Source organism: Cystoisospora suis (genome assembly GCF_002600585.1).
Source record: "Cystoisospora suis strain Wien I chromosome Unknown contig_4954, whole genome shotgun sequence".
NCBI lineage: Eukaryota > Apicomplexa > Conoidasida > Eucoccidiorida > Sarcocystidae > Cystoisospora > Cystoisospora suis.
The window spans coordinates 1-10,276 of NW_027157746.1; the positions used below are offsets into that span (position 1 = coordinate 1).

The following is a 10,276-nucleotide window of genomic DNA, read 5'->3' on the forward strand; positions in this document are numbered from 1 at the left end:
CTTTGTGGGGGGGTGTTTCTGCTTCTTTTCATCTTCTTTTCTCTTCATGCCTTTAGAGGCTGTATGACCGATCTATCTCTCATTGCATTCTCCATCTGAAAGAGCTAGAGGGAGACGTCACTCACTCACAGTGGAGCCTTTCCATAGGCATGCGGTCTGCTCGAGCCACATGGCGCTAGGGGTTGTCGTAGTGTATGCGTAGTAGGAGTAGTAGGAGGAGTATCTGTATGAAGGCATGAGAGAAGATTTCTCTCTTCTCTTTTCTCCACACTAATGACTTGCTGCGGCGGGAGGAGGGGGGAGAGGGCCTATTACCATCGCCACTACTACTCCTACTGACTGGGGTGATAGATAGATATATATGTGTAGAGATATATATATATCTTCTCTTGTTCTTCCTACCGCTAGATATGTGGAAGAAGGGTGGCGGTAAAGAGGAAAGACCTAGAAAGAATGAAAAGAAACAGTTGCACGTCGGAGATGGAGAGACACAGAGAGGTCGATAAAGAAGATGGACTGGGAGATTTGACTCGAGATAGAAATACATTTCATGCGCACCATAGGTAGTGAGTGGCCTTCTAGGTTGAAGAGTCTTTAGGACCTTCACCTCCTCGTGTCTTCTTTCTTTGCTTTTCTCGTCGTTGTGTGTATCTCCGTCAGCCTTTCTGTTCTTTCTCTCCTTCGTTTTCTTCTTTATGTTTAGCAGTTGCATTCTCCTTCTCGCAGCGAGGAGAATCGATATGCCTCGAGTTCTCCATGGTATATGTAAAGATGAAGAGATAGATTTCTTTGCTTCTCTACTATCGAGTCTATCTGCTTTATCCATCTATGGAGTCTCCTGTATACACTGTATTGTCTCATTCATTTCGACTACACCACTACATACATAGATACATAGTCTATCTATCTATCTATCTATTATAATGTATATCTATCTGTATGTATATACACAGCATCCCTCGTGTCTGCTGCCCGTATCCACTTCCCTCTCCCCCTTTTCCTTCTCCTTTCAAGCGATTCTCATGCCCTCCCTAACACTCGTATTCTTCTCCTTTTCCTCTATCTTTCTTCCCCCTCATCTTCGCTGTGGCCGTTTCTGTTCTCCTCTGTGTAGATAAAACTGTGGAGCTACGAGAAGAGTTGGTTTAAGGTCTGTACGTACGAGCAGCACACCCACTACGTCATGCAGACCCAGTGGCACCCTAGAGATTCCAATCTCTTTGCCTCGTGCTCTCTCGATCGAACGATCAAAGTCTGGAGTAGTATTCTCACGCAGCCGCAGTCTTCTTCCTCTTCTTCAGCAGGGGGGGGGGCTGCACAGCAGGCCTCTTCTTCTTCTTCTCAACAGGGGGGGGGTGCAGGGAGTCTCGTGACGTCTCCACATTTCACTCTTGTGGGGCATGAGAGAGGTGTGAACTGTATCGAATACTCCAAAAAGTAAGGCCTTCCTCTTTCTTTCTCTTTCCTAGTTCTTCTATGTTTTCTTTCTCTCGGTCTTTTCTTGCTTCGTTTCTCGTGTCTATCTCTTTAGCGGAGTTGAGAAATAGCTCATGAGGAGGCAGCCTTGATCTGTATAGAGACGGAGGAGTAGGTTCATGTGTAAAGACTACGTCTCAGCAAGGACGGGGGGAGAGCGAGGGAGAGTGAGAAAGATGAAGAGATAGATCGACAAATGGATGTGTAGAGAGAGATGAGATGTAGGCTGAGAAGGGAGACGGGTGTGAGAGTAGTGATAGGAGAAGAAGTCTTGAACTGCCTATTGACCTACTATGATGTCTTTTCTCTCTCTCATTTAACAGGTTGTTCATCTCATTTCTCCAGGTGTATGTACACCTCGTGTGTGTCTTCTCTTTCATCACGGAGGGGAAAGGAAGGCGATCTACCGGAGACTCCTTGTCTTCGTTTGTGTGTATCTATCTCTCCATCTATTCTTTATCTACCTCGAAGCCGTTTCTCATCTCTCTGTCTATTTTCGTATGAATTTGCATTCTATCTCACACTTGTTAACTCCTTCTTTCATTCAGGCCTTCTCAAATTTCTCTTCTTTTCGTCAAGAGAGGTAGTGACCTTTTCTCTCTCACTTTTTTCCATTCTCTCAACTTTCTACTTTCTCATCTATCCTTTGCTTTCTCTCTTTCTCCTTCTTTTCTTTTCGTAGCGGTGAGAGGCCTTATCTAGTCTCCGGGAGCGACGACTGTACGGTGCGTGTGTGGGATTACCAGACAAAGCAGTGCATCCAGGTAACTACCCCCTTCTACACTCCTCACTGTACGACACTCTCACAAGAAGTCCAGACGTCTTCCTATCTATCTATCTATCTTTATGCATTCATATGTCATATATATATATAACATATGGGTTCTTCTATACATGCACATATGTGTATATATATAAATGTATGTGTATGTACGTTCGGTTGATATGGAAGGTGTATAGGAGGTGCGGGTCATACATAGTCTTGGAGTAGCGACTTACCAGCAGCTTCGTCCATAGGGTGTCTAGTTACTTGAACAAAGTATTTCTTATCTCTATCATAGTGGCTATATATATATATATATCTATGTATATCGGGATAGGTGTATACACATATAATGGAGGAGCTTTGCGTCTATGTCTGCGTGCATGTATGTATGTGTTGGTATAGATGAATATGTATCTATCCTGTCTTAGGCGAAGAGAATAAGAGAGATATGATCGTAAACTCTTTCTATATCTGAATGGTATCGTGCGTGTATATCCCTCTGTCTTGTCTATCAGCGTATCCATAGCTCCTTTTTTACGGATTGCTTCGGTCACTTTCTTCTCTTTCACTGTCTATCTATCTATCTATCTATCCATTTGCCTGTCTGTATCTATCTATCCATCTTTAATCTGTCTATCTCCTTACCCCTCGAATCAGTCTCTCTCTCTCTGTCTTTGCTTCTGCTTCTTTTGATTCCTCCTAGGTTTTGACGGGGCATACGAAGAATGTCTGCGCGGTTCTCTTCACGTCTCTTGCGGGGCAGCACATGCTTCCTCTACTCTTCTCTGCTGGTGAGTCTCCATTGCAAAGACTATCTAAACAGATTAATACACACATACATAGATTGGTACACTACACATTCGTAGGAGATACTTGGCAGGGGTGACAAGCGCTCGCTACTCACGTAGCTAGCTATGTGTCTATGTATTATGTAGACAGGTGGTCGGAGGGTGATACCAGAGACTTGGCAAAGACAGGAAAGGAGAGGAATACTCGTGATAGTAAAGAGGTGCCGTAGCATGAGGAAAAGGGGGAGAGGGGTGGGGTTGGCTAAGGGCTAGAACGTTAGCTAGTTATTCCGTATGTCTACATGTCTACATCGACGTCTGGATGGTGGATTCTGACTCTAGGTCATCTCTTGTGTTGGAAGGAGGAGGATAGCCTTCACACGTTTGCGCATGCCCGTACGAGAAATTCTTTCAAAGACACGTGGGAATGTACGTCTACATGTATGTACACGCAGCTTCTCTATCTCTGAATCTATCTATCTCTTATGTAACGTCTCCTCAGTTTATAATACTTCCACTGTACACAATCGAGCCTTAGCCCAACGCCCTTCTTTCTTTCTCCTTTCTTTGTTTCCTGCCCTCCTCGGTTGTCTCTCCTCCTCATTCTTCGTGAAATTTTCCTCCCTCTTTTCTTTTCTTCTTTTTCTCCCCAGGCGAAGATACTCAGCTGTTCGTTTGGCATGGGCTGACCTATAAGAAGGAGACGGCAATCGATTTGAACATCGACCGAATATGGTCTCTATCTCTTCTCGATACTTCAGCCTGCTCAGCATCGACGTCAGCGGGGGGAGTGGGCTGTCTATCATCTTCAGGAGGGGGGGGTGGTATAACGGGTAGCAGTAGTGTCTCTTCAGGAGGCGGTGGTGGATTAGGAGGGTTGGTCCTAGCTATCGGAAGTGACAGTGGGACTCTTGTTCTCAAGGTAGGAGGCCTCTCATCTTCTCTCCCTTACGACGATAAGAAGAAGAAGAAGAAGAGAGAGAGAGAGGAGTCTTTCTTCCTCATGGACAGATATCTGCAACTCTATAAGGCTTTCTTGGAATCTAGAGCGATACTGTCAGTCTGTCTATTTCTCTTTCTTCCTGCTTTTCTCTCTCTATAGAAAGTTATTTACACACGGCTTGCTTCCACTTCACCCTATTCTCTTTCTCGTAGCTGATGCCTACACATGTGTATACATACAGTCTGAATGGATAGTGATTCTTGTATATCTAGACTTCTCTGTGTATGTGGATTTCGTATATAAGCCGACAACAACTTCACACCAGTACCCCCTGACTGCGATCTTCTTTCCTTTTTCACTCTCGCGATGTGTTCATATGAAGATATTCCAGCAGATACACATATATGTCCCAACTAGCTCTTTTCATGAATCTATCTGTCTATCTTTGATCTATTCTTAATCTCTCTACCTATGCGTACTTATTCAAATCTATATCGCGGCGTATCCCACGATACTTTCCACCTGCAGAGATACTATGAGAGATGCTACCTCTTTCTCTCCTTCTTGCCACAGGAGCTCGAGGGTCTTCTCGTTCTCTTCATCCTCTCTTTGTCCATCCCTCGGTCTGAGAATGTCTTAGTCTTTCAAAGACATTGCTCTACTAGACTTTTCTCTCTCTCTCTTTTTCTTTCTCTCTTTGAATGCAGATGGGTAAGGAGCAGCCTGTGGCTTCGCTTCATAGTGGCAAGGCTGTAGTGGCGAGAGGCTTTGAGATTCTCCAGGTGAACCTACGTCTATTAGAGGAAGAAGAAAGCTATCGAGACGGAGAAAGACTACCCGTCGCATATAAAGACCTAGGACATTGTGGTAAGCAACCGATCAACATCTACCTATCGCTCAACTGTCTATCCGTCTATCTGTCTATTTTTAATCAATCTATCTATCTTCAGCCTATCTATCTTCACTCTATCTTCAATCTATCTGTCTGTCTTTAATATTTCTATCTATCGCTAACCCATCTATCTATCTATCTTCAGTCTATGTATTATCTACCTGTTTATCGCGACTGTATCTATCTGTCTTTCTATCCATCGGTCATGTAGACTGGTACGTAGATGACTCTATCGATGGAGAGAGAGGTGATAGATAGGAAATTCTCTCTCTCGCTCTCTCTCTATGTGTGTATCGTATGTGCTCACGAGGGACTAGATAACTTTCTCTTCTCGCCTTGTCGACCCGTGAGAGTCCTTTGCTCTTGAAACGACAAGCAGACTGAGCTTTCTTTCTTTCTTTCTTCTGTCTTTCTGTCTTTCTTTCCGTAGAGATTTTTCCTCAGAGTATTTCACATCATCCGAACGGGAGGTTCATCGCTGTGTGTGGAGATGGAGAATACGTCATCTATACAGCGCAGGTAAACCACACGAACCACCACAGACCAAATAAACCCCCTACCGGAAGTCTGAGACTGAAGAGTAGATGAAGAGGAGAAAGAGAAGAAGAGGAAGAGAAAGCAAGAAGAGAAGGAAAAGGAAGAGAGAGCGTGAGAGATAGACAAGTGTTGGTGGCAGAGCGCGTGTACGTAGGGACTGGGCTTGCATAGTCTCATTACGGTGGTGTATGTACAGCTTCTTTCATATCTATCCTGTTTATGTAGATAAATAACTTTAGCTGAAGGTTATTTCTCGGTCTCTTTCTCTCTCTGTCTCTTCGTTTCTCTCGACTTGCGTGTCTATCCAGACACCTGCAGGCCACTTTCTTCAAACACGTCGGAGCATTCCGTATGTCTCTCCCTCTACATAAGATCCGTTCGCGTGCGCACCTCTATACACATGGCTAGATAATTGGAGAGATGTAGGGATAGCTACTCTATAGTTGCAAGGAGAGAATGGTATGTATCTCTGTTTTGCATGTATGGGTAGACTCTAGAGATTTACTCTATCGCCGATTTACTCTGAAGAAGCAAGCCCATATCTCTGTATTCATGGCGATAGCTCTCTGGTCATAGATCTAGATCTCTTTCCATGTGTAAGCTATCCTTCCCCAAGCTCTCTGAGAAGGGCAAATTCTCTTTCGTGTTCGGATCTACGAAGAATGAGTGGCACGAAGAGAGGTCAAATGGCTTCATGGAGAAGCCTCTACTCCTGCATCTCCCCATACACATCCATTCTCATACGTCTTTCTTTCTTTCTTTATCTCTTTCTTCTCGTTGCCTTTCTGTCGGTGTGTTTATCTTTCTTTCTCCCCTGTTGATCTTCTCTTCCCCTTCATCTTTTCCCTTATCTCCTATCTTTCTTTCTTTCTTCCTTTTCAGGCATTGCGCAACAAGAAGTTCGGCAAGTGTGTGGACTTTGTGTGGTCGTCAGAAGGTCACTTCGCTATCAAAGAAGAGACGGGGAGAATTCGCCTCCATACGAACTTCGTCGAGACCTTCAACTTCACGCCCCCCTTTCCTGTCGAGAATATCTATGGCGGAGCTCTCCTAGCTCTGAAGGCCTCGGATGACTCTTTTGTCTGCTTCTATGACTGGGAAGCCTGCAGGTATGAAGAAGAATTCACCCACACACAAGAGAAGGCTTCAATCTCCACAGAGAGGTACAGAGAGATACAGGGGAAGAACGAGAGAACCCACAGTCAGGATACAGAGGTAGAAGGAGCTCTCTCGGGGATGGGTTAAAGTCCCTCCTCCGGTCGGGATAGACAGGAAGGAGGGAAGGAGGAAGAGAAAGGACTGTCTGGTGAATGACTCCTCTCTACGGATGGGTCGTGGGGGGTTCTCCGAATATAAGCCGATATGTGTGTGACGAGACACATGACGGGAGGAGATAGATTATTATCCATCTGTCTCTGTATCTATGTATGTGTCTCTCTCCTATCTATCTCTCTATCTCATGTTTGTATCTGTCTTTGTGTGGGGTATGTGGTGTGTAGATTAGTTCGTCGTATTGATGTAGTGGGGGTGCAGCAGATCTATTGGAGTTCGTCAGGCAATTTTGTTTCTCTACTCACGTCTGATAAGATTTATATTCTCCATCATGATAAGTACGCAGTCATGGCGGCCAACACAACTCAAGCGAAAGAAGAAGAAGGAGGGATCGAAATAGCTTTCGATCTTGTCGACCAGGTACGTCTTCTCTTTCTCTCATTCTACTACTACTACTACTATCACTACAGTCACCGGAGACGACAAGCACACAAATACACAGAAAGAAAGAAAAGAAAGAAAGAAAGAATGATAGAAGAAGGAAAGAAAGAAAGAAAGAAAGAGAAAGAAAGAAAGAAAGAAATGAAGAAAGAGAAAGAAAGAAAGACATTTGTGATTTTTGTATGTATTTAATTGGTGTAGTTGGGGAGTGTTTTCATTCATCGGTCGTCTTCTTCTTCTCCTCCTTTCTATGACTCGATCTGTCGTGTTCTTTTTCCCTTCTGTCTCTTTCTTTTCTTTCGTTCTTCTCTTTTTCTTCTTTGCGTCTCTTTCTGTTCTTCTTCTTGTTCATCTTTGTCTAAGTTTAGACCAGCTGTGGCGAGGCTGTCTTTACTGCAAAGCGAATCTTCTTCTTCTTTCTATACATAGAGACGCTGTTAGATTTATCTGTATTCTTGCATTACTTCTGTATCTATTTGTCTTGAATCTATCCCTCTACTCAATCGACCGATCTATTCTTCATCTATCTGTCTATCTTATCTGTCTCATCTGTCCGTCTATCATCCATACACACACATATGTGCATGTATATGTATAGAACTCTATGTCCGGATGAGAGAGTTAGGGAGAGTGTGACAGAGAGGTGGAGGTGCAGCAAATGCGAGTGAATGAAGAGAAAAGAGACTAGGAGAAAAAGAAAGAAGAGAAAGGAGAAGAGAGGGAGACGTGTCTATCGCCCCAGTTTTCATCGCCAGCTCTCAAGCTTCTGCTCGATCCATTCATGATGAAAAGACAAGCAGATGGGTCAACCATAGAGACACTAAAGATAGATAGATTAAAGGTAGATAGATAGATAGATCAAAGATAGTTAGAAAGACAGATATCGCGTGTATATGGCTCTCTCTACTTTAACATAGGTATCTCCCCTTCTGCATGTCTGTTCATCTATACATCTGTATCTATATATCTATATATATCTATCTATATCTATATATAGAGAGAGAGACGACTGTATGAACAGCCGTGGTTCCTTATTATTGTGAGTCCTAGTCTATCAGTATCTTCTCCCTCTCTCTCTTCTCTCTTCTTCTACCATCTATACATACACAAGGGACCAGCTACATACCTAGGGATATATTCTCCCTCGATCTTTCTCTCTACATATATATACACCCGTAGGAGACTAGAATCGAGTGTGTGTAGTATGTACGACTTCTTTACTGTTTCAGATGGAGAAACTTTTTCTCTCTTTTCATTCTTCCTGTCTTTCTTTTGTCTGCCGTAGATATCTGAAGTCGCTGTGAATGCTTTGTGGATAAGCGAAGCGCTGCTTTACACGACAGGCCAGGGAAGGATCAAGTCCTGGTGTGGAGGGAAGGTCGAGGTGATTCATCATATGCATGCAGGAGGAGGAGGAGGCCGTGCATGCAATTCTTTTCTCCTTGGCTATGTAGCTGAACAGAATCGACTGTATCTTATCGACCGTGATCTAGGCCTAAGTGCATGCACCCTCTATGCTGCCTTCATCGACTATAAGGTACGAAAGGAGAAAAGAAAGAAGAAAGGACAATGTAAACGGATCAAAGAAGGAAGAAAGAAAGAGTTAGATAGATTACATACAGATAGGTAGATAGATAGATTAAAGATGGATAGATAGATAGAAGGAGCAAAAGAAGGAAGATGACAGGGAGAGAGAGAGTGAGTGAGAGAGAATAGAGTGAAACGACGAAGAGATGTAGACATAGAAAGACTTCTGTAAGGTGTGTATTCTAACCGAGGTTCATTGCTATCTCTTCTCGTGCCTATAAGATGAAGAGGATGAATGAGGTATGCGAAGATGAAGACAAAGACGAAGGATGCCGTCGCATAGAGAGATCAAAGATAGATTGCAGATAGGTCGACTTTTCACGATCTACAGAAATATGGTTCACGATAGTAGGCTAGGGAGATATGCATATCTCCTTAGGTAGGTGCAGTTCTGTAAGCATAGAAAGAGAGAGAGAGACTGTTGCCATAATTCTTATCAGCTTGCCCGTAGAGACATGCGACTGACGTCTCTCTCCGTGTCTCTATTTGTATGGACTAGATTTCTATTGCCCTTTTCTACGAGTCGATTTTCTTTTCTTTCTTTTCATTTCTTCCCTTCAGCATAAGGGGAGAGGGGAATCTGAAAGAAGGGAAAGAGAAAAAGAACGATCGATAGCGTCTTGGCTCAGCCATCCTCCTCCTTCCGTTGTTGCCCCTGAAAATTCAACAGAGAGAGAGGCAGAGACAGGGAGACATCTGTCTCTCAACTCTTCTTTCTCCTTTCGGAATTGAAGTGTCTTTTTCCTCTTTTTCATCGTTGTTCTTAATATCATTCTTCTTCTTTCCCCTATGTTAGGTGGCGATAGCTAATAAGGATTATGAAGGAGCGCAGGAGTATCTTCCTCTTATACCTCCAGAGCTACACGACGGCATAGCCAAGTTCCTCTTCTCCAAAGGGTATGATGCAACGTCCAGAGACAGAGGCATAGACATACAGAGATAGACATAGACATACATACACGCATGTACAAACGTCCATACATACATCTATATTCATACAGCTACTCTCACCGCCACATGCATATACACACATGCATCGGGGACATACGACATTAGAATACCCACACACTGAATATAGCTCCAGTAACGAGGGGGTACATAGCTCCTATGTCTTTATGATCTACTTCTAATCTTCCTGTCATCATACGATGCGCCCTAGCCAATCCACCTAGAATAGATAGACAACCCATAGCGAAGATCATAGAGTGAGCCGTAAGTATATTTATTGTCACATGGATAGCTAGCCAGAGACTTTTCACGAAATNNTAAAAGGTTCAGTTTCTAGAGCTGAGAATGTATATTGTCGGAATTGTCGGCCTATTTAGATACAGATGCACCTGCGTCCTTAGGTAGGTGTATATACATCGATCCACATCTTCATAGACAGGTAGCTATACATACATATACATACGTATCCTTATATGTACATATACCGACATACATAGGTGTATCTACAGGGATACTCGTGCATACATGGAGAAAGGTAGATTGATTCTTCTGTCTCTTCTTCGTTGCCTTGCTTCTTCTTTTTACAAGGGGGGAAATGTGGGGTTCTGCTTCCGATTTGGGCGCCG

At 43.5% G+C, this 10,276-nt stretch overlaps 1 protein-coding gene across 1 annotated transcript; it reads left to right on the forward strand.

Moving 5' to 3' along the window:
* Nucleotides 1-329: 329 nt before the first annotated feature.
* CSUI_008709 (coatomer subunit beta -2-like) lies at nucleotides 330-9,645 on the forward strand (the record flags this gene model as incomplete). The annotated part of the gene is made up of 10 exons (XM_068068834.1): nucleotides 330-1,437; nucleotides 2,159-2,240; nucleotides 2,946-3,033; nucleotides 3,684-3,952; nucleotides 4,681-4,840; nucleotides 5,296-5,384; nucleotides 6,285-6,511; nucleotides 6,902-7,094; nucleotides 8,401-8,652; nucleotides 9,499-9,645. Exons 1-10 carry the CDS (start codon nucleotides 1,184-1,186, stop codon nucleotides 9,643-9,645), a joined length of 1,761 nt encoding a protein of 586 aa, XP_067919190.1. The 5' UTR covers nucleotides 330-1,183.
* Between the last annotated feature and the right edge of the window lie 631 nt (nucleotides 9,646-10,276).